Source organism: Maylandia zebra, linkage group LG7, assembly GCF_041146795.1.
Source record: "Maylandia zebra isolate NMK-2024a linkage group LG7, Mzebra_GT3a, whole genome shotgun sequence".
Lineage (NCBI taxonomy): Eukaryota > Metazoa > Chordata > Actinopteri > Cichliformes > Cichlidae > Maylandia > Maylandia zebra.
The window spans coordinates 24,134,504-24,158,452 of record NC_135173.1 but is presented as its reverse complement, the minus strand read 5'-3'; the positions used below and the strand labels follow the sequence as shown (position 1 = coordinate 24,158,452).

At 39.2% G+C, this 23,949-nt stretch overlaps 4 protein-coding genes and 1 non-coding gene across 9 annotated transcripts; 2 read left to right on the top strand and 3 right to left on the bottom strand.

The window, feature by feature from the left end:
• Nucleotides 1-257: 257 nt before the first annotated feature.
• On the top strand, nt 258-5,157 carry lg7h11orf16 (linkage group 7 C11orf16 homolog). Its single transcript, XM_004564482.4, has 8 exons — nt 258-298; nt 1,229-1,442; nt 1,826-2,188; nt 2,279-2,403; nt 2,472-2,625; nt 3,252-3,483; nt 3,707-4,189; nt 4,963-5,157. The coding sequence occupies exons 2-8, from the start codon at nt 1,236-1,238 to the stop codon at nt 5,154-5,156; spliced, it is 1,758 nt and encodes a 585-aa protein (XP_004564539.1). The 5' UTR covers nt 258-298; nt 1,229-1,235; the 3' UTR covers nt 5,157.
• Nucleotides 5,158-5,233: 76 nt separating this feature from the next.
• Nucleotides 5,234-7,304, bottom strand: akip1 (A kinase (PRKA) interacting protein 1). Of its 5 annotated transcripts, XM_076886112.1 has the most exons (6): nt 7,281-7,304; nt 7,034-7,212; nt 6,367-6,591; nt 6,148-6,222; nt 5,930-6,061; nt 5,234-5,573 (listed from the first exon to the last, which is right to left on the bottom strand). In XM_076886112.1, the coding sequence occupies exons 3-6, from the start codon at nt 6,520-6,522 to the stop codon at nt 5,424-5,426; spliced, it is 513 nt and encodes a 170-aa protein (XP_076742227.1). In that variant the 5' UTR covers nt 6,523-6,591; nt 7,034-7,212; nt 7,281-7,304; the 3' UTR covers nt 5,234-5,423. The 5 variants fall into 5 exon arrangements, with proteins under 5 accessions (XP_076742227.1, XP_076742229.1, XP_076742226.1 ...); XM_076886114.1 differs by lacking the exon at nt 7,034-7,212; XM_076886111.1 differs by having other exon boundaries at nt 7,034-7,300.
• A 1,139-nt stretch (nt 7,305-8,443) lies between these two features.
• On the bottom strand, nt 8,444-13,082 carry rpl27a (ribosomal protein L27a). Its single transcript, XM_023153055.2, has 5 exons — nt 12,964-13,082; nt 12,283-12,346; nt 12,112-12,187; nt 9,507-9,681; nt 8,444-8,619 (listed from the first exon to the last, which is right to left on the bottom strand). The coding sequence occupies exons 1-5, from the start codon at nt 12,964-12,966 to the stop codon at nt 8,491-8,493; spliced, it is 447 nt and encodes a 148-aa protein (XP_023008823.1). The 5' UTR covers nt 12,967-13,082; the 3' UTR covers nt 8,444-8,490.
• Nucleotides 9,864-9,994, bottom strand: LOC111500705 (small nucleolar RNA SNORA3/SNORA45 family). Its single transcript, XR_002721219.3, has one exon. It is a non-coding gene; the product is annotated as a small nucleolar RNA SNORA3/SNORA45 family (small nucleolar RNA).
• Nucleotides 13,083-15,266: 2,184 nt separating the features above from the next.
• LOC101473874 (uncharacterized) lies at nt 15,267-23,286 on the top strand. The gene is made up of 10 exons (XM_076886110.1): nt 15,267-16,698; nt 17,884-18,074; nt 18,343-18,540; nt 18,669-18,808; nt 19,492-19,672; nt 19,759-20,339; nt 20,429-20,552; nt 21,433-21,507; nt 21,707-21,859; nt 22,392-23,286. Exons 3-10 carry the CDS (start codon nt 18,361-18,363, stop codon nt 22,593-22,595), a joined length of 1,638 nt encoding a protein of 545 aa, XP_076742225.1. The 5' UTR covers nt 15,267-16,698; nt 17,884-18,074; nt 18,343-18,360; the 3' UTR covers nt 22,596-23,286.
• Nucleotides 23,287-23,949: the final 663 nt, after the last annotated feature.

The following is a 23,949-nucleotide window of genomic DNA, read 5'->3' as shown; positions in this document are numbered from 1 at the left end:
AATGTGTGACCAGCTGAAGGTGACCTAATTCGAGTTGTTAATTAGAGGAAAAATCAAATAGAGTTAGGAGAAGAAAAGTCCTGACACATCTGCAGAGATTAGTGTCATTTTTCACAGCTGCTGTTTTTGTGTAGCTGTACCATAGCAACTGTAGCGTGACCCGGCCTGCCGACTGGCAGGTAAACAGGCCCTCCAGTGGTTATGAAGAGGGCCAGCTCAGGCTCGAACACCATGGAAACCGACATAAACAATGGGTTGAAGTTGTTGTCTGCAGCTGACTGTGATCGACACAAAAAATGTAGGTAATGTAATCTGTGTTTTAAATGTGTTATATTTCAATTGTAGTGACTCATGTTTGTAGCTGCTTTCTTTACTGAAAGAGGTTAATAACTGTGTTTGCTATTTTTGCGGACATAGAAAGAAATGTTTCAAGTTTCTCTCCGTATTTGAGTCAACTTGATGGAAGTAGATTTACTTAAGTCCTCTAACTTTACATTTGATTAGACTACATGCTTTTATTCCACTACATTTATCTGATAGTATGGTGAATTTGTAGATTTGGGGTGATATTACAAAGTACAATAAAATAAGAAACGATATATATAATATTAAAAATATATATATTAAAATGTGAAAAACTACTACCCAGCAAAATATAAAGTTAGTACATACAATATATACAATATATACAGTATATGTTCAGTATATATAGTCACACATGAAAGTAATTAAATGAGTCCCATCTTCACCTATTGCAACATTAAAGAGACGTACACATTAGTATATCAGTTATTCCAATATGATCCAGTAATATAGACAGTTCTAAAGTTGGCCTCTTTGCATTATGACTAATTGGAATAATTATTAAAAACATAACATTAAAAAAAACTGTAATTTATCTATAAATCTGTCTAATTTATCTATACATTTAGAAAAGTGCTGATTATTTTTCATAAAAATTGATGCAGGTGCTCAGTTTAAAATTTGGTAAAGTGTGTTCTAAAACAAAAAAAAATCGAAATAAAGATTAAAAAATGTTCACAAGATATGTAGATATTTTCATTGTTATGTGTTTTGTGCTTTTTGATAATATGTTACATTTGGCCTAAATATAGTTCAAAGATTTTCAGGTGATTCCTCGCCCTTTCTCACTGTCTTTTCACTATTACAGTTTACAAAAAAGGCAAAAAATAAAAGAAAACTGTGTGATTCCTTCCCATTACCACAGTGTTACTATGACATCTGGACAGATGGTGACATGTGAGGCTGCACTGATACCACTGCTCCTGGGAAAGCAGGGATGCAACATCACGTTTGTCCTGGAAAGCTCTGAGAACATGAGAGCTGTTCTGGGGTCAGTGAAACACCTGCTGATCCAGACGTTGCTGAATAAAGCGTCTCACAGGGACTCTCTCTTTAACATCATGAGCTTTTCAAGCAAGGTGAGGGGGATCTGGTAATTTGGGGCTTTTAATAATTTCTTTGTATGCTCATTTCCAGGGTAGAATGGTTGTACAGCATACTATTAACTTAAAACAAGAATCAGGTGCACTAGTTTGAATTTCTTTTGGATTTTTGATCCAGTGAATTCACACACAGGGCTTTTGATCACAGCTGTGCATGAAGTCAGTCAAGTGCAAAATTGAGTAAACTCATATAGTATACTACCTCACCTTTATATGATTTGATTTTTAAATAACTAATCACTCTTATTCTTTCATTTTCTTCATTTTTTTAATCTCACCCTGAGCTTTTAGTACTTTGAGGACATTTTTTTAAGCTTGAGCAGAACCTCAGATTTACTGAGTCTTTCTTTCCCTTGAAGGTGACCTGCTGGTCCTGCCACATGTGCTCCTGTGCTCCTGACACAGTGTACACGGCTCTGTCCTGGATTCACTCCATCAGCTGCAGCTCAGGCGGAGATCTCTTGTCTGCTCTGAGTATTGCTCTCACCGACCCTGCCTGTCATGCCGTCCACCTTCTTTTCACAGGCTTTCCTGATCAACCAGAGGCCGTGCTGAGAGCTCTTCCTGCACTGGCAGTTGGGAGGCCTGTGAACGTTTTCTACCTGCAAGATATAGGAAATAAACTGGACAGAAACACAAGGGACTATCTGCAGTCTTTCACACAGACCACAAGGGGGAGCTGTTATCTGATTCCATTCGATTTGAATGGCACGCTGGAGAAGGTATAGACTGAGAATTGCTCGGTAGTTCTAAAAAATAGGCCCCACAGTGACTGTGAGTCTGAGTATGTGTGGTTCTATTACTGCTGTCAGGTGATTCCTCTGTACGTTGCTGAGAGCCAACCATCACTGCCAAGCTTCAATCCAGCCAAGTGGTGCTGTCCCTCCACCTCTGTCACAATACCACAGCTGCACCACATATCTTCACCCCTGCTCAGGTCTAGTTGCACAATTTTTAATCTTTTTAAACTTTGAACATTGTTTTAACAACAATTTAACACTATAGGAGCAGTCGGAGTAATCCCAATCTTCCGGTTACCTCCTGTATCCTGTCTGGTCAAACCCTAAGCAGCCCAGAATTCTTCCCAGGATGCAGAGTCCTGGCCAGGAGAGAGCGGGATGGCCTTTATTACATGGGCACTGTCATAAAACAAATACAGGTGACACATGACCATTGAATATTGTTTCTACTACAGCTAATACGGGCTAATTCAGTTATTTACTCCTGCAAAAGCACAATCGTTTTAAAAATGAAACTATACATTTACAGTATTTGCTGACTTTAAGTTTAAGGGTATTCAGCCACACCACTTTTAATGTATTAGCATCTGGATGAGTGCACAGGGGCACATCAGCTGCACTGAGCAGGGCTCTCATTGACTGACTGCTTTAATAAGCACTTTGCCCAAAAATTGTGCCCAGTGTTTTCCCAATTTTCCCATCTGTCCCAGCTGTCACAGCGTCAGTGGTGGAGTAGATCTAGGTAAGGTCGCCAATCTCTCACAAGGCTCTCCTTGTGCCATCCCATTTAAAAAGTGGTGGGAAAGCTCCTGGTCTTCAGAGGAAAAGCAGAATAAATATAGAGCATTTAATCTATTGTGACGCAGCTTCAGTACAATCCAACAAAAACTGATCATAAAAATATAACCTGATGAGCCGAAGTAAAAAAAAAAAAGTTTTAGTGTCAGAGTCACTGCTCTTATCCAAAAGTCAGACGCTAACGGACTAAAAACCAAATTTTAAAAAAGGGACGAGTAAATATTTGAAGACTGTCTTCCAATTTTAGGGCTGCAGTGGAATTTGGGTGGTTGACTTTGACCATGCAGAAAGCGCAACGTTTGAGATTGCCTCCTCCCAGCGCCAGCTCGTTTGTTCACTTGACATGGTCAATGACAGCAGAGGTTGCACATGCAGGTTGGCTCCTGGCGACGCTGTCCTGTCACCATGGGAACAAGATCTGAGAAGATACGGTCCAGGTCAAGTGGTGGCAGCCACAGAACATAGAGATGGTTATGGAGGTACGGCAGAAGTCGTATATTTTATATTATAACATCATCATATGACATTCAGTGGTGTGGATACAATCAAGGATATTTTTCTTTATAGTCAATAATTCTAATGAGACCGTTTTCAAACGGGAGACTTGTTTCCTAAGATAAATATTCATATGATAAATCACCAATGTCTGTTCATGATCACCATCTGTAATCCACTCAAAGGGCTCACCTTTCCTTCCTGTAGGTAACGGTGTTAGACGCCTCCGGGTGCTGATGTGGAATAGTTGTGTGTATGTGCTTCCTGAAAGTCTGCTTTTGCCCATTTCTGCTTCTCGTCATGCCAGAATAGTACGGGAGCTCCAAGCAGTCACTCACAATCAGTGCTGCAGCTGGCTTTGTGCCCCCCAGCTGTACTGCACCGACTGCTGCCATTCAGCATGTGCCTCTTGCTACTGTTCATCCTGTTTAGTTCCACCCAGCCTTGGAGCTAGCTTTGGAAAATCAGATGAACTTGATAAAACAGAGCAAGTCAAGCAGGTGGACCGCAGAGATGCAGATGTGAGGACGAGTGATCCCGAGTTGCCATCTTCCTCCTCCTCCTCATCTCTTTCCCATGATGAGACTAGAGCATCAACTTCTCCTTCACTGAAGATAAGAAGTAAACAACAGCGTCCTCCCTGGAGATACTGGAGAAGAACTGGACCAGAACCACAGCACAGGCAGCCAGGTGAGAATCAGACACACACTGAGTTAATAAGTTCTGAAGAAGTTCAAAAGAAAACTGGAAACAAAAAGAAACCTTGTGAAAAAATAGATCACAGGTAGATTCCACTGGAGATATCACATAAACAAATGGGTCCTACAGTGTTTAAGGTTAATGACACATTTACTGAGAACACTGGAGTGTTACTGTTAGAAGACAGGAGATATTGAAATTGAAGACATCATGACAAGACATCATGTTTAAAATCCCTTGTTTTGACATCATCTACTTAAGTGAATGAAATTAAACATTTCAAAAGACACTGTACCTGACCTTATGTTACCTGGTTGAATTTTTGTTAGTAAACTCATAAATCAGTGTATTTCCATCTGCTAGTCTGTTCTTATCCAATCTTAAAAACATCCGATCCTCTTCGCCTTTTTTGGGTGTTTTACTGGAGACCCCAGTAAGTGCTGTGTAGAGTGATCCTGAAATCCTTTCGATGATGTTTTTCATATTTTGACTAAATGTTATTCTCTGTTACCTTTATAGCAGATGCTGCTTGCTACACAGTGTGGGCACACATGAACACATGCATGTTATTTTTGATGTATTGTAAACAAATGCATTTCCAGTCCTTTTACCCTCACGTTTAATGGTCACAAATAAGTGCAAACTTGACTCACAAAATGCCAATAAAGATGCAACATGCTGTTTTTGATGATAGCAGTATACAGTATGCGTTCTGATATGTGTGCAATATGCATGAGCTCAGATGGAATTTTTTTTTTGTGCAGGGAGTGCTGGTCCCCGGAGGACAACCCAACCTGTGAGTTTCAGCATCCCTGAACCACAAATTAGTGCCTCACCAAATCACAGCTCCCTGTTTCAGTCACTTCCTGGCACCAGAGGAAGAAGAGCAAACATTAGAGACATTTTGTCCACAACCAGCTTCAAACCTCGACCACCAGTGGGACTGCAGTCTCTCTGAGAACAATGCCAATATATTTACATATTGTCTCAGTGTAAACTCATGTACAGTGCATGTTGAAGAGCCAAACAAAAAACTGATTACAAAAATATTTTATTTCAATACAATGATGTGGTCTTAGTGCAAGTAAGAATGTGTTTAAGTGCATTACAGTAAAATAAAATGTAAACTCTTAATGCAAAAATCTATATACAAGAAGCAAGAAACAAAGAGCATGTGCAATGGTCAGTTGTTATTAAAGGGTGACAGGTTTGGTCAGCTGAGGGGTCAGAGGTCAAAGGTGAGGTTGACACTCTCCCCAGCTTTAACACTGACCAGCTGAGTCTGCTGCTGTGACTCTGCCACACTGGCAGTGATGGCATATGTTCCAGGTGAAAGCTCGATATAAAAATCCTCACTGGATCCAGACACGCGGTTCTGAAAGCAGCAAATAAAAAGATTTTAATGCAATGATTATTTTTTACATTTTAGATGAATTAAAGTCAAACTTTTGACAACATGTAAATAGTAAAACTCAGGCCCCCAAACTGAAATGCAAACTTCATCTATACAACTTCAAAGGAGTTTCCTGAATTCTGCTGGTACTGTCTATGCCACTGTAAAATGCTAACTTTCTGAAGCCTCCAACTCAATTTTTTGTTTCCCTTTTCCACTTTTTTGGCCAACAAATTACCTACTGTAAATTGCTTAAATATAAAGCCTTAAATGCTCTGGGTTTGTCAGCCTCTGAGCTTTTCCTATTCCAAATAATCAAAAACACAACGCAGAATTACTTGGTATTTGTCGCATTTCCTGGTTGGTAGCGCAGCTGATGTCTTTGCAGATGCTGGCTGTGTGTGAAACCTGGACATGTGGTTCTTTTCAATGTCACTGGGCTGCGTGCAACAACCAGACTTGTAAAATCTCTGCAACAAAGACAAAATCCATATTTTATTCTCCCAGGTCTGTAGCTGAAGTCCACATAGAGGTGCTTTGGGACATAGTCACTAACTTTGCAATGACTAGTGGTTTGTGCCATGAACTCAGCGATTTTTGCAAAGGCATCATCAAGCTCTGTGGGATTTCTCTGGAAAAGCAAGAGATGAAAAGAGACAAGCTGATAAAAAAACAAAAAAAAACAAACTTTGAACAAAGAATTAAAAGTATTTATATTTAGATTACATTATAAGGTTATATTATTATAAATATTAAAGGCGAAAGATAAAAGCACCTCGTCAGCTATATCTGTGTCTTCATCTGCCATAGTGGGGTTTTGGGATGCAGTGCTCGCCCAGTCCACACTCCGCCTGGAGGCTCGCTGCAGCACCTCCAAGCCCAGACTGGCAGAGCGCTGCAGGGAGGACTCCAGCCAGGCTTGGCTGTCCATGGACAGGTGGAGGGAAAAACTCAGGTGCCCTTCACCCAAGGAACGGGCACAAAGAACGCTTTAAGATCGCTTTACAGGACACAAATATTGAAAAGACAAGAATTTAATTGTAAATATACCAATATAATACAACAAAAGAATTTATCACTTACTGGGATTTTTTAAAACTAAGATGTCAAACTGCTCTGTGGATCCAGCATATCTAATAGGCATCTGATTTTTCTAATCTGATATTGAGAAAACCCTTTTTCAGCTGCTTCGTAAGAAACACAATATGTCAGAAAACAAGTTAACAGAGCTACATCAGTACAAAATTAAGACTGTGTTAACAAATCTTGGCCAGTTAACAAAGATCAATGTTTTTTTTTCCCCCTCCGACAAGGTTTGAACCAACTATAATCACCTTAAATGCAGTGTGGGAAACAAGAACATATGGGACGGATATCCTAGAAACAGCGCATGCGTGCAAATTAAATCAGCTGGGCTGTCACTTCTTTCTGAAGCTACTTACTTTGAACTGTTAAACACAGACCCGTTTCCCTCGATGGAAGCTCAGGAACACTGAGACGTGAAACACTTCGAAGTGCACGCCTCACATTCTAGAGCATGACGTTGTCACATGTAGAGCACATTCTGCTTATTCCAGGAACCGTCAACAAACCTCGTGTCAGGAGACTTCGTCTACCTGCTCTGCACGTTTAACATGTACGCAGGTTACTGGATGCAAAGTTAGAGAAAACTGTGCTCCGCACACTTACACTCTGGCTTTGACGTTTCAGTCGCATTCACGTCACGCTTTTAGCTGCTTTCAAATGACACGGCAGGAAATCCTACATATTAAAGCCCGCCCCTTAGTGGTGGAGGAAGTATTCAAATCATGAACCAGGGTGAAATTTATGCGTTTACCTTACCTTGTTATCTTTTCTGTGCGGTTTTGTGGAAAACAAATAATGAATATTTTGATTGTGGATTAGTCTGCATTTCTGTTTCTATCAATCAGCTAGTTAATTCATATAACCTCAAATAAAAATAATAAAAAGGAGACGCAAATAAAAGTGCAGGACTGTCCCTAACTATCCTTAATCTGCAGTGAAAGTCATAATTGAACTTCTTAAGTTCATGTTGCCATGTCTAGCACACTGCCAGTGTTTCCAAGGAAAGCTCTTAAAATGGACAACTTTCATGACAAACAATTACTGAATTGTTTCAGCTTTGCTTGCACACAGATACAATTGAGAAAACTTTAATATTTACTGATATTAAAGTTTTATTTTTGACTGTTTTATTCTATACATGACTTGTTAGATACACCATTTCGGGCCTCCAGTCTACAAAACAAGCTGTTAAGTTATATCTGGTAGTTTGTGTTGGGTATCACCACGTCCCAATAAACAAAATTCTTTTAAAGGTAGCAGTTTAAAAGCAGCTGATTAAGCACTATATAAACAAGTTCCTCAGAAATTTGAATATACATATATTTTGCCTCTAATTAGAATGACGTGACAAAAAAACATCAGAATTAACTTTCTGACCATTTCTTTAATTGTTCAATGTAGTGCTGACTTTCTGAAGCACATACGGCAACATTTGTATTTTTTTGGTGAGTTTATATTATTACCAAAAGCATAGCAATACCGTTTCATTGTAAGTCATTAGAAACGACTGACTTTTGCTATATTAAAAGAACCAAACAGGAAGTCTGTGCATTTTTGAATATTGTTCAGTCTGTAACTTGGACACTTGTCAAAAAGATTTTACAAGGACAAGACCAACAGTGCTGAGGATCCAGGTGATTTCCTCACATGAAAAAGTTTCCACTGCTCCTCACACCTTTCAATCAAAATTAACAGCATCTCTTCAGTTTCCATGCTAATCAAATTGCAACTTAGGAGTGGGGCGAAAAAAATTACACACACACCAGTTTCCATTTATACAGTTTATTTCTGCAAAAACACACAGACAGGATCGTTATGCCATCAGCACGCAGGCTCCTCCCGCTGCCTTGATCTTCTCCTCGGCCTGTCGGCTGAAGAACTTGGCCTTGACGATCACAGGCTGCTTGGGCAGCTTGCCTTTGCCCAGGACTTTGTAATAACCCTGCAAAGTAAAGCACAGGTGGAGATCATTATTTTATCTGACAATACACTGTAATATTATCTAATAAGACTAACAGCTAAAACTACGACATGTAAGCCAACCTAAGATGAACTGATAACCACCACAAACAAAACCACACTAGTTAAGTAAAAAAAGTCTGTCGACCCAACAAAACAAACGTTAGACATTGGCTTGGCGAGGAAAAAGGATGCTGGTTCAACTCTAGCCAGAGACACAAATCCCCTTTGGGGTTGCATCAGGTAGAGCTATGCCCAGTATAACTTTCTGTAAGAAGGGAGTGTGCTAACGTGAGCACAATAAGCAAAATGCAGCCAAACAAACAAACAAAAGTCAAGTTTTAATAGACAAGAGTAACTTTTCTATTAAAATGAAATTATGTTTACAAAAAGAAATAATTTTCAATGACTGAAAACAGGAAAATTATCTGGTACAAATCCAGAATTTATAGCTCTTTAAAAATGTAAATGTCTGAGTATAATGTTGTGTAAAATGGAGGGAAAAAAAGTCCTGAAAGCAGAAAAATTAAGGAAAACCAAGAAGTCTTAAATCTGTTTTATTAGCACCACGTACACTTTTGCACCAAATTCATCAGAAACCCATCCAAAACATTTAACTTTCCACTATGAGTGTTTCAACTGTTTAAAGGACACCTGTTCTTTAAAAAAAGAAAACGGTTTCTGATGTCTGATTCCAGCTGCTCAACAACAATCCAATTTCCTAAGGTGATACTCAATGCTGACAAGTCGACATGCCACCACCTACTCCAAGCTACAGTAGAGGAACAAGAACTCCCGTAAAGATTTGAAAGGTCCAATTATTATGACAAGAGAACATTTTTAATAATAGCAAGATTTAGCAATACTTACAGCGCGCACAGCATCGATGATGGGGGCGGGTCCATCGGGCTTCTTGCTATAGTTGATCCTGGTCTGCTCGCTCACCAGTGTCCACAGCTTGTCCAGGTTGATGGTAGGGCAGTGGGAGGTATTCCTCTTCAGGTGGTAATGTCTCATGCCCACCTTACCAAAGTATCCTGGATGGCTGAGGACAAACACGAGGAAAGAAAATGAAATCGAATGTTTTCAAACTAGAGAAACAAACACTAATATTTTAAATATTAACGTTTAATTGAAGTTCACTTTTGACATTCAAATTTAGTGGAATAGTATAAACTACTGCCCCAATTCTAATGTGATGGGTGCATCAGCAAGGTGTTTTAGAGTGTTTGTAACTGCCCATGTGGATGACTGGACTATAGGGGAGGCCAGTCGGTGAGTAGGACCAGTCTTTAATCTAAGAGGACTCAAGCACACCAAGACAATGAAGTCTGTCAAGATGAGACTCTAGTCTCTATAGAAACATTAGATAAATGCATTTCTCTTCCTACAGCCTTTTTTTACAAGCAGGTAAAAACTAATCAGCACATCTCTTAACTGGACAGCAGAACTAACCCAGCATAAATGTGTTCCATAGATGAGCACAGTCCCCAAATTGGGAGAAGGTTCAACAAATTCTTTGTGTCCATAATACACAGTATCAGTGCACTGCTCTCCAGATCTTTCAATAATATATTGCATGGCAGTTTTCACCAAGTAGACTTGGGTTGAGTAAATAAGCTCCGTAGTGGGGATGGTCTACCATGTTTCTGATTTACTGGATGAAATTTTTACTCTTTCTTTGAAAATGCAGCTGTTTAGGTATTAACCTACAGAAAGACTGACCAAGCTGCTGTGGTGGCATCTCAATCAGCTACCTCAACTCTCTTCTGCCTGTGTGAGGTACACTCCAATTCCACTGCCCTACAGTGACAGTAGTCCTTGTTCTGCTGTAGCTCACCAAGGCTGCGGAGCAGAACAGGGACTATTGTCAGCAGCCACAACTCAGCTGATATAACTCGAGTCTGACTACAGGGTGAGGGACTTGCTGAATTTGCCGCCGATTAATTTTGTTATATATTACAGCAAGCTCTATAGTACACAATAATATATTGTTAAAATAAACTATTACTGTAAAGCCTCATCTAGGAAACACTACAGCTATATAGAATAGGGTGATACATCGAATATACTTGATGTATCACGTGTTTTCCACGAACGATGGTTAAAATGGTTTTAACATAAACATCAAGTGGAAATTGCCGCAATATAAAGCTGTCTGGGATAGCTCAGTAGGTAAAGTGGTCGCCCCATGATCGGAAGGTCGGCGGTTCGAATCCACTTAACGGCTACCCTGAGGTACCCCTGAGCAAGGTACCGTCCCTACACACTGCTCCCCGGGCGCCTGCTTAGTGGGCTGCCCACTGCTTCACTGAGTGAATGGGTCAAATGCAGAGAAAAACAAGTAATTTCCCCATGGGGATCAATAAAGTATCCATTATTATCATTATTATTATTATTGTCTGCATGCAATTCACTGTCAGTTTTTTTTTCTCCTACACGCTGCAAATGCATCATTAATCCCCCCTCCCAACCAGAAATTTTTTTTACCTGTGCTGAGCATGCGTGTTTACTACCCGATAAGGAAAAATATGGCGACAGCCGGAGTTACAGAGGAGCGAGCGAGTGAGACTGTTGTTTGGATTTCACAAGGAGGAGACAAAATACGGTAATTTGCAAGACATGCCATAAACCTACTGGCACAAAAAGTATCACGAATTTATTCCATCAGCTGAAAAGTCATCCACTGCAAAATGAAGCCTGTTTTAAACCCTGCATGTCAGCGTCTCCCACACAGCAAAGGAAACGTTAAATAAATCAGCTGTGATACCTGCGACGGTTGTAGGTTAGTTGTTTTTATAGCCACTATCTAAACGTTCATTCCTGTAATTTAAGGCCATCACATTTTTTGGTTCACAATTTTTATGTTATAAGAACAAAAGAGCATCTTTCTAATCTCAATTGTTTTAATTTGTCTCGTGAATTCTTGCCGATGTCCTTTTTTGTTGCTATGATCTCTTGTTTGTTAAACATCTAGTGTTGACCACAGAAAGACTTACTGTGACAGTATTGCCATTTGTCAAAAACCTCTGTGTGCAACAAATGGAACCCCCCCCCCCAAACATTTCAATTCATTCATATATTATTGTCAAAAATATAAAACAGTTAATTTGAAAGAGTATAGCAGTGCAATTTTAAGCTCTATATGGCTGAAAATAGTTTTTTTTTGTGATACAGCCAAAAATGTGACATTAGATTTTCCTCATATTACTCAGCCTTACTGCTTTAGCCACAAAACCTGGCTTTATCTCTAAAGGAATCCAACACAACAACCGAAATCATATCAGGCAACACTTAGGGACATCATAATCTAACTTAAATATCTGAGGTAAAAGCATACTTCTGTGTATTTTTAGACATATTACCTTACAAAGACTTTTATGGCCAAATACAGGGAAGCCAGGTTTACTTGAGTTCTACTTTACAGTAGTCACACTGTACTCAAATTTCACTAATATCATTATGAGTGACTTACTATTTGTCGAAATTGATTCTGTGATGATGCATGCCACCAGCATTACCACGACCTCCAGGATGCTTCCTGTGCTTGCCTGTGGAGAGAGTCGGTAAACGTTTACTCCATCTCCATATCGTCCGGGGATGAAAAACAATCAATTAAAACTTGTGTCAAAAAGAGTATACTCACCAACGCGACCATGTCCGTGGCTGACATGTCCTCGGAGTTTCCTGGTCTTCGACTTCTTGGTAGGCTGTGAGCAAAGATTTTGCAGTTATTGTTAAAAAAAGGATGAGGTTTATTTGAAACATTAGCTCCCGTCTAGCAAAGCAACAGACTTAACAGTCCGGCAGGTCGACTGTGATGTTAGTCTGCTAAGAATCTGTAATAAAATGAGCATACATAGCATGTTTTCCCCACAGAAAAGCTAAAGTAAACCGCTGAGTTTGTCCCCGAGTACTTGCATGCTGCTTAGCAGGTAGGAGGCTAATGCTAGCTCAACCATCTTTATCGGAAGGTTTAACGCTTTATGCCAATGGTTGTTTCAGGGTTCCACCACCACCACCACCACCTTGCACATTTAACTCTCACTACCGTTGTCAAAAAAATTACAAATGTTTGTTTTCTGCGTGTGGGTAAAACTAGGTTCCCTGCTAGAGCCGAGGCCCAGGAGAAGCGACATATCACACAGTGAACCCATCAAAGTCCTCACAAAAATGAGTAAATAACGGTAATAACACCCAGCATTTATTCCTACAACATGAGTGTATTATAAGACACCATCTAAAGTGGATTATTTTATACAGGTTAGTAAGGATGGAAGTAGATTTAACCCAGTTTGGATGCACAGGGATAAAACGTAGAACCTACCATCTTGGAGGCTAGTTGAAAGAGGAACGGGATTCGGAACGAACGCGATTTTGTGCGAGATTTGCCCCCAACAATACAAAGTGCAATAATTCCATAGCGACATCTGGTGATTGAGGATCGAAACGACACAAGAGTCAACTGAAAATTCGCTTTCTTTTTTTAAGTCCAAGAAGACAATTGTGAATTTAACAAAAAAAGTGATACGATTAAAGTCTGACATTGATAGAATTAAACGGGTTCTACTTGTATTTTAGCAATTAAATTCTCATGTTACATCAAACAAATATATATTTGAAAACCCAAGCTAATGATAATAACTAATCACTATGCAAAAATAATACATGAATATCCTTCTGAGATCCAGAAGAAAAAACTATTTAGATATTTTCTTTAGATAATTTAAGTACAGTGACTGATAAACAAAAGTTGACTAATGTTTTGTTTGTTTACAGAATGATGTGATGTAATATAACAACATTGTTTCTGTTTCTGGTACAATGCCTTTTTATTTCATGAAAATTACAATTAGATGAATGGAAATCTAACATTTACAGAAATCATCCATTTCTACAATTTTGTGCAGCCATGGATGCCGCCACGTGCCACGGACCTCACGCCGCCATCACGCCGCCACCTGTCACGACCTCTGCATGAACCTGAACCCAAGTCAATTCAATTCAATTCAATTCAATTCAAGTCAATGTTATTTATATAGCACCAAATCACAACAAAAGTCACCTCAAGGCACTTCATAGGTACAGAGAAAAACCCAACAATCATATGACCCCTTTGAGCAAGCACTTCACTGGGTCCCTGTCTGTTCATCACACTCGGGAAATCTAAGCCTGCTGGCTTCATGGACAGATAAAGTTGGGAGTAAACTGCGTAGAAGTGAAAATGGCTGCTATGCCTTCTAATGATTCTGCAGGCAGCATGTATAATGTAAACAGAATTAAGGAATCCTGTGGAACTCCATGACAACTGTGTGAAGAGGACTCTCCATTTACATGAACAAATTGGAGTCTATTAGTTAGATATGATTCAAACCACTGCAGCACAGTACCTGTAATGCCTACAGTATGCTCTGATTGCTCTAATAGAATATTTTGGTCAACAGTATCGAACGCTGCACTTAGGTCTAGCCGGATAACCACAGAGATGAGTCCACTGTCAGATGCCATAAAAAGATTATTTGTAACCTTCACTAAAGCTGTTTCTGTGCTGTGATGAGCTCTGAAACCTGACTGAAACTCTTCAAATAAGCCATTCATCTGCATTTGATCTGTTAGCTGTTTGACAACTACTCTTTCAAGGATTTTTGAGATGAAAGTAAGGTTGGACATTGGCCTATAATTAGCTAAGACTGCTGAGTCAAGAGATGGCTTTTTAAGTAATGGTTTAACTGCTGCTAGCTTGAAGGCCTGTGCTACATAGGCATATAGGTTGATTATATTTAAGATTAAAGCATTAATAAATGGCAGAACTTCTTTGAGCAGTTTTGTAGGAATGAGGTCTAAAAGACACGTTGGTGGTTTGGAGGAAGTAATTACTGAAATTGACACAGAAGGATCTATTGGAGAAACAAACTCTAAATAAATATAAATGGCAAGTCGACATGCCACCACCTACTCCAAGCTACAGTAAAGTAGAGCAACAAGAACTCCCATAAAGATGTGATCTAGTCCTTTTAACTGAATGAAAGGTCCAATTATTATGACAAAAACTGCTAATTAGAGACGTTTTAATGAGAGAACATTTTTGATAATGGCAACATTTGGCAATACTTACAGCACGCACAACATTGATGGGGGCGGGTCCATCGGGCTTCTTGCTGTAGTTGATCCTGGTCTGCTTGCTCACCAGTGTCCACAGCTTGTCCAGGTTGATGGTAGGGCAGTGGGAGGTATTCCTCTTCAGGTGGTAATGTCTCATGCCCACCTTACCAAAGTATCCTGGATGGCTGAGGACAAACACGAGGAAAGAAAATGAAATCGAATGTTTCACACTAGAGCAACAAACACTAATATTTTAAATATTAACGTTTAATTGAAGTTCACTTTTGACATTCAAATTTAGTGGAATAGTATAAACTACTGCCCCAATTCTAATGTGATGGGTGCATCAGCAAGGTGTATTAGAGTGTTTGTAACTGCCCATGTGGATGACTGGACTATAGGGGAGGCCAGTCGGTGAGTAGGACCAGTCTTTAATCTAAGAGGACTTTTTCATAAGGAAACTTATGAGTTTTCTGATTTTATTGTATATTGCTTGTGATTTAGATTTGTTAGGTGTAGTTCCTTTTACATCTCCCCTCTCTGTGTCTCTCTGTTCCCTAACTCTCACTCTCTGCTCCTCGCTCTCGCCCTTTCTCTCCATCTTCAGTGTTTTTGCACTTGTCTTCGTAGCCTTGTCTCTGTTCCCTCCCTGTGTTCAGTGTATCTAGTCTGTTTCGTCTCAGTATTCGTTTCTCCTGGCCTTTTGTGTTTGGTCCATCTGTTTCCTGTTTTATTTTGGTAGTCTTTGCCCTGTGTGCACTGTGTTCTGTTTTGCTTTCGATGTCCTGTTAGTTTGTAATTAGTTCTAGCTGTGCTCCCACCTGTGGTCCAACCTCTCGTTATCCTGTGTATGTGTTTTAGTCCTCAGTCTCCCTCTGCTCATTGTGGCTTCGTGTGGGTCCTTGTGTTCTGTGTTTCCCTTGTAACTTCCTGGCTGCTAATTGCTAGTTGTCTGTTTCTAGCTTATAGCTCCCAGGTTCTAGTTTCACAGTTTTTAATTTTTGGGTGGAGTTTCGTCTTTCAGGAAATAAAGCTGCCTCTTTTAGTTGATCTCTTTGTTTCTGAGCCCTGTGTTTGGCTCCTACCTCTGCCTGCTATACAGCCGAACCTTGACAGAAATAATTCTGGGTTTTCAGGTCATGTCGCTCACTAAAATGACCATACATGGTTGACAGAGGGCTGAGTGAGATAGTTGCTGAGATGGCAATCAGACATTAGGAAGGAAAATGCTCGGGACGTACCAGTTTTTGAGGAACCTGAGCAGGGCTAAAATAATGAGATCCAACGTCAATTATGGATAAAAAGTGCTTAAGAGGGGTCTCACCTTCAAGAGGGCTTTATTCTTTTCCTCTTATAAGAGATAACTTTGATGGACTGCCTAATCTTGAAGAATCCGTCTCGACTTCTTGAAGTGACTATAACTAGGAACTAGCAAATTTGGATGCTAGGTTATCTGACTCATGCCATAAACATCTCGACAGTTCATTAGGAGCCGCATAGATTCCACACATGGGGCTTGATGTAGTGGTCTCAGACACATGTCCTCCACAGAGGACAAAAGTGAAATGCCAGGTCTTACAAGACTATGATATTATAATAACTATTTCAACATATAATCATCATATATAACAGTACCCTGACACATTATGCAGAGAATATAAACCCTGAGTAAAAACACACACAGGCTTGGATCACGTGCACACAGTTAAAGATGACGTGTAGTCACACATGTCCACGTAGCTTTATTGGGTTTCTGTGGCGACGCAACCGCAAACAGACACAGTTAAAGGTGATTTACATAAAGTCAGTCTGTTATTCAAAGTTTGAGTGAAATGTCCAGCGTGTAACTTGTCATTGGCCAGAATAACAGGTTGCAAAATCAGCCTCTGAAGGAAGGTAAGACACACCTCTGCCATGCCACCAGCTTTTTGCAGCCCTAGAGATCAGCACCACTGAACAAGTAAGGACATTTTTGTCATTAATCCCTAATCTATCTTGTGTATATATATTTAATGTGTTTGAAGTTATACTTTTTGTCTCTATTTCAGAAACAAGGAAATAAAGGTTAATATAAGAGATAAATAATTCTGTAGAAGCGTGTCCCAAAGTTTTGTTCTGCTTTGAAGTATTTCAATTTGATGCCACTTTATTCACACGAAACCATGATAAAGATTTCATTTGGCTTAAAAGGGGAAATATGTATCATGTCAAAGAGTCCATCTCAAATGTATTTTTCTGGCCTTTGTAAAGAGCCTGGCCATCAGATTGAGGAAAATCTTTACTAAATTAAAAAAGTATATAGAAAATGTTTTATTAAAATTATCTTAACTTCCACCAACAGGAACAGTAAAACAAGACAGTGAATCAGTTATTTGCAGTCTGATATATGAATTGATAAAAGACACAAACTCCAATGTTGGTGTTTCAAAATTTAAAAGGTTATTTTTTATAATCCCAGTTCCAGAAACATTTGGTTGTTTTGTAAAATGCAAATAAAACAGAATGCAATAGTTGTAATACCTTGAAAACCCATATTTTGTTCACAACAATCAGATTGTAGACAACGCGTTAAATCTTTAAAATGAGAAAGTGCACCAATTTTAGACAAATATTAACTTTTCATTTCATTAATGTAACTTTGTTGAGATGTGTTTCTGCCTTCAAATTCAAAATCATCTTATTATAAATGATAGTTTTTCTCAATTTAATCATTTGATAGCTTTTCTGTGTAAATGAAATATGAGATTTGCGAATTGTGCAAAACTGTAAATAAAAGCAGAATGGAACAGTGTCCAAACGTTTTTAGACTTTGGTTTGTACGTTAAAGAGGAATTCCATCATTTTTACAAAACAAAGCTGTTTTGTAAACAAAATCTTTTTATGTCATTAATAAAGTTTGAAAATAAAGCATAGGGGTTGTTTTGTGGCCAACCACTGATAGAGCTACAGATTTATTAGCAACCACACACACTGTCACATTGTTTTTGGCTTTACAATATACAAATATTTTCATAGCTGATTTACATGCAGAGCTTTTATTTTTACACCCTCAATATATCTTTTACCTACTGGACAAAAAGGCATCACATGATTACTGGGAAACGCATTAAATATTAAATACCTGTTTGCTGTTTCTATTTGTGAGCTGTGCTGAAATATCAGGGGGCTGAGGCTGAATCTTCACTCCACCAATCAAATCATTTGAGTTCCCCTTGACACTGGACACATGGAACATTTCTATTCCTCTTCTGCTCAGCTCACATCCACCTGAGGACACATTCACCTGACTTTCTGAAGCAGACATCTTGTTTTTTCATCACTTGGCTTCAAACTGAGGTAATGTTTGATCATAATTCACCTAATACCTGATTCTTTCTGTACGTTAATGTGATGTAACTTTTTGTTATGCTCATAACGTCTCTTTTTGTGTTGTAAAAGTTACTCTTTGTGCAAATGAGCAGTTATATTAGTGTTACATTGCTGATTCTTAATCTACCTCTTTTATGGTTTTGTACTTTTCCCCCCCCGGTCAAACACTGAGCACACAGAAGATTTTAAACCATCGGCTTCTTCTCTGTTTTCTCTTCTGTTTTTTCACCCCAAGAGGCCCAGTCTCCTGGAGATGGCAGACTTGCCTCGCAGACGCTATGGCAACTTCCCACAAAGGCGAGCCACCATGTTACCATGGGTAGCCAAGTGTAGGGTAAGGCTGGCACTGGAGGCCATGCCATCTGAGACTGGTCCAAATCTGGCAACCACAGCAGAGGAACCAACCCCCGGGGCAGAACATGTGAATATAGATGTAAACAATGTTTTAAAGAAGGAGGGATTCATCACTACAACTAGTAGTAAATAAGAGATGAGTAAATGGGATTTTAGAAAGATGAAAATAATGCAAAGTCTCTTTTTTTGAATTTTTAAACAAAATAGGTCAGCATGACTGGATTCTGTGAGGTGGAAAAGGAGCCAAACCAGTCTTATGAGAGAAAAACAAAAGCAACATCTCCGTCATCTGAAAAATGGGAAAGGCCTCCAGACAAAAGTGTTAAAGCTTTATTGAGAAGATTAAGGTAAAAAAGGGGAGTATGCTGCGGTAAAGCCATGTTGATTTTAAAGGATGACAACAGAGCAATGGATGAACCTAAAGTCCTCTTTATCCAAACCAATCTATGCTTTGGTACATTACAGACTGGGCAGCCAGTTTATAGACACTTTTATTGCCAGATCAGATGGTGACAGATATCCACGGTCCACAGTGTAGTAGAATACATTCATTTGGACTTGAGTGCTATTTATAGTTTCTGTAGCTGCATGATCATAAAGCCCAGCAAAAGTCAGGGTGACATAGGTTTGGGGTCGTTGTCATGCCTGTTCCTAAATTGTTTCTGTTGTGTATTGCCCTTTTTTGGGGAGGCACTGGGGAATGTTGTTGCCTCAAAGTGGTTTTCTTGATCTGCAGCAATGTTTAGGCAGGATTGTTTTTGTTTGTTCTTTCCATGGGTTTAAAATGGAAAATGTTCTTATGAATTTTACACTCTTAATGCTAACCTTTGATAATCACTTTTAAAAGCTTGCCCTATCAATGAACTTCTCCAAAGTCTTGGAAAATGCTGAACTATTTCTTTATCAGTGTTGTTTTTTCCATTTTTGGGTGAATCCAGTTAAGAAATTTAGCCTCACTGAGACTTTATGCTGAAAATAATCTTGGTAATGGAATTGAAGACACTGCCATAAGACACCTTCAATTTCACAGGATTCACCCAGAGGCCCAGAGGATTCTGGGTAATTCCTGCATACCTGTAGTGAGCCTGGAGCGTCTGAACTTCCAGTCTGTGTCTTTATCATCACTGCAGCCTGTGGTGTCTTTGCAACGTCTGCCTTGCCAAAAACAAGCTGAGCTCTGTGACAATGTGTCATTAAATATTTCTGAACAGGTACAGAGCTGAAGGTCTAAACACTTTCATGTACAACAAAGATAAGTTCTTTTTTTTAACCTCTGTGTCTTGATCTCTGCTAACAGAATGGATTCAGTCAAACTGAGGAAGATATACTGGAGCTAACTGAAGGATCATTCCAGCCTAAACCAGTAGAGCCATGTGATCTCAGTCCAACATCCTGGACTGAACCATATTGTCCTGACAGCTCCCTTTCTGGAGAGCCAGAGCAGGACTCAGGCTTTGACTGTGACTCTAATCCAGATCAGCCTTACATCCTGTTTGATTGTGGATCTGATGATGGGAAAGCTGAATCTGAAGCATTTTATCTGGATCCAGATCCAGAGCAGACTCTGGTTATTGAACTGGATCCAGGAGAAGAAGAAGCAGATCAGGACCAATGCCTGCCCCCGGAGGATGAAGTTGAAAGTACATGTGTGGTTGATATAATCCAAGTGGACGATGGTGAAGATCAAAGAAGTGAAATTAGATGCTTGGGAGAACAGGCCGACTCATCCACCCAGCAGCCTGGAGCTGAGGCTGGGACTGAGGAGAGTGAAGATTTCTGCGCTGTTTGTCTGAACGGAGGAGAGCTGCTCTGCTGTGACCGCTGCCCCAAAGTTTATCACATAGGCTGTCATATACCTCCTCTCAGCAGCTTCCCGCTGTAAGTGCTGTGTGAACATACAAATCTGGATATATGACATATGGGTTTAATGTGTTTTTTCATGGACTGTGGTCCTGTGTATTCCACAGAGGTGACTGGGTGTGTACTCTGTGTAGAAGTGAGCAGGAGCCCGTGGAGGCCTACGACTGTGAGATCATGGACTCCTGCGAGGGAGTCAAGGCACCTTATACACTATCCAACCTGGACCAGAGGGTAAGGCTGGTTTAATTCCTAAATTAAAGCTATAATGCTTATTTTCATTCTGTTGCTGTGAAGATGGCCTTAAATGTTGATCCTTTCTTACAGGAGATTGTTTGGTTCAGACAAATCTGGAAACAATTCACTTAGTTTTGGTGAGAGAGCTGTCTGGGGAAGAGTGTGAAGACGCCAGGTCACACACACTTACTGTGAAATTAAAGGACTATTAACTATTAAAGGGCTACTCTCCAACTGAAATTGATCCACCGGTGTGGCAAGAATCCACACAATTTTAAGTTGTGTAGACTCATTTATGACTCTCTCTCTATATATATATACATTTGTTAAGGTTTAAGCTTTGATTTTATTGCAGTTTTTGAGTCCAGTTTGGGGTCAACATTGATTAACAGACTTACAACAGTAATATTTATTGGTGCAGAAGCTTTCTATTAGACAATTAATGGCCAGAGTGATGATGAAAACAGCTTGGTTTATTGCCCCCTCTGCCCAGACTGCTCCCTCACCAAAATTAAGTGGATTGCATCCAGATTTTTCTGAAGCAAACAATCTCCTGTGCAAAGTGCTTTGAGTGCTTTAATAGAGTAGAAAATTTGCTGTATAAGAACCATTTACCATTTATTGAAAACCATAATTAATAACACTTTATAATATCTGTAATAATTAAAGAAAACAGTATAGTATTAATAAAGTATTCCTGTGTGAAATATATTTGGGCCATAAATGACTAAAATACCGTGTCACGTGAGGGTTATCAATGTTTATTACACAAACCAGATCAGCCTGCGTTTTCACACTCGCCTCTATCCTGTGTAATAAATCCGTGTTGTGCTCCACTGTAAAGAAGCTTGAACTGATTTTGCTCTTTTGTCTGCAGAGATGTGAGAAGTTGACTCTGCTGTTATACTGTCAAATCCTCAGCGCTCCTTTCCATGAACCTGTCAGCCCTCTGGTCAGTCCAACAACAACAAATCACCTCAGCAGTAATGTAACATACATGAGCACCAAACGGTTTAAATATACAGTGCATATTTATATATACAGCAATAACTACAAGACATCGCTGTTAGCGAAATTGTTACAACCTAACTGAGGATGTAAAATGTTCCACCTCTGTGATCTTACATCAAATCTATGCTCTCGTGTGCCAGGCTCGAAACTACTACCAGATCATCAAAAGGCCCATCGACCTGTCAGTGATCCGCAGGAAACTGGACAAGAGCAACACTCTCCACTACTTCACTGCTGAGCAGTTTGTTGATGACGTCTTGTTGATGTTCAAGAACTGCGCTACTTTTAATTACGTAAGGAATATGAGCGGATTTCCCACTTTGACCTCATTTCTGGTATAATTGAGTTATTCCTGCACTGCAGTCTGTGGAGATAAGTTCCACGTGTATCAGCAAGCTGGGCCTCTTTCTTCACATGGGGCCTGCCAGTCAAGGTTGTGTTCATCTGCAAATCAAGTATCAATCAAATCTCTGGATTTACTACTTATATCTACCAGGAATGAAGATGTTTACAGCCAAGGCAGTTATTATAATGTATATTGGAGGAAATCTGTAGTCTTTGATTTTCTTTCTCCTCAGTGCTGAGTACATGGTTATGGCATAGTAGACAATATGCCATGGGAACGTGGATATTTGTGTAAACTGTATGGTAATCAAGTAAGTGCTGAGGTATTTTAAAATAAGTTTAACCAAAATAGAAATCTGATTTTGAATCTGGAAGGATCACCTTGCACCTGCTTGGTCTCAAATATTTATGACTTTATTCTGGTAAGCTAATTCATCATAGGTCACTGTGGGTTGTTTTTTCTCTCCTTGTGCTGTGCAGCCAGACTCAGAGGTGGCTCAGGCTGGTCGAAACCTGGAGATGTTTTTCTTGAGCAAACTGAAGGAGATTATTCCAGACCGGACATTCCCATCAGCCAACCAGGGCACAACAGACAGAGCTCGCCTTCAGTGGCTCCACAGGAAGAACAAGGAAAACTCCAGAAAGAAGAGAAATGTTTTTAGCGGGAAAAAATATTGCCTATAACTTGCAATTTATTAATTTCCTTACACCTCTCAAACATGTTGAAATTTAAGTCTTTAAAAACTGTGACAATAACATTAATAACTTGTGTTTTTTATATTAAAAATACATGTCGTGGAACTGAAAACTTGTCACATTTTTCAGGGATGTTCATGGAATGAAACAGAGACAGATGCTATTTACAGTTTTTAAATGAAATCAGTCAAATCAGATCAGTTGCATGATTTATCATTTTCATATTAAAGTGCTCATATTAAATAATAATATCAGCTTATGTAAAAGTTATCCTGATCGCTTCCTTACATACTCAGTTTCAGGCTGTTTGTTTTACTATTGGCTCGGTATAATGTTGATAAAAGGGAATATCCTTAATATAATCTCAGGTACACATCTCTGACATCTCTGATTGGCTGACCTCTGTTTATGAGTGGTAGCCAACCAGAAGAACATTAGCTTGATAGAAGAACCAAGCTAAATGGCTTATTTGAGGAGCTGCTCATAGGCCCAGCATTACTCTCGTAAAGACTAAAAATACAAATTGAGTTGTAAATGAGCACAATAGGTCTACTTTAACTCTGTTATTGTTAAATCACTGCTCAACACTGATTTTAGGTGATGCAAGTATACTTTATACAGTAGACAGAAGGCTTTCCACCTTTTCATAAAAACTACTTCATAATGGTGCATTGGCACATGTGGCATACATCCCAGCAATGTGGGTTTGATGACAAATAAATATCATTAAAATGGTTTTGGTTGATTGTTGGTTATTGTGCTTCTGCAGTTATCACAAACTTTCCCCAGCAGGGGGAGCCCGTGTAAGACTTAACACTGGAAGGACATCTGTTTTGAATGTACCCTCAGTGCAAATTATGCTATTGACAGTGAGTCCATTATAGCACAAGAGGCTTTTGTGTCCCACTCCCCATTTATACCATCTTATCTATCAACTTTCATCTTTATCTATCCACTTTCTTTCTTAATACCTACAGTTGCTCTGCCTTCGTCTTATTGTGTGGTTAGACTTCACATAAAAATAAATCCTCATCCATGACAGCATTCAGTTTCATAATTTATGACAAGTAAAAGAAAAAAAAAAGATGTAAAGCCCGAAAAGGCAGCAAGTGATGTATTAAATCAATAAAATTCTGCCTCAAAACTAAAAACAGTTAATATAAAATGGAGAAAAAGTAAAACTAATGTCTGGATTTTTACCAGTGTGTTCAACCAGAGAATTGCAACTTTGGAAATATTTATCTAAATTATAATCTAAAGCTTGATTATATTACCAGCTGACAGTAAAAGTAACAAATAAAGAATAAAAATAAAGAAATCAAGAAATGAGATTGGAGCTGCA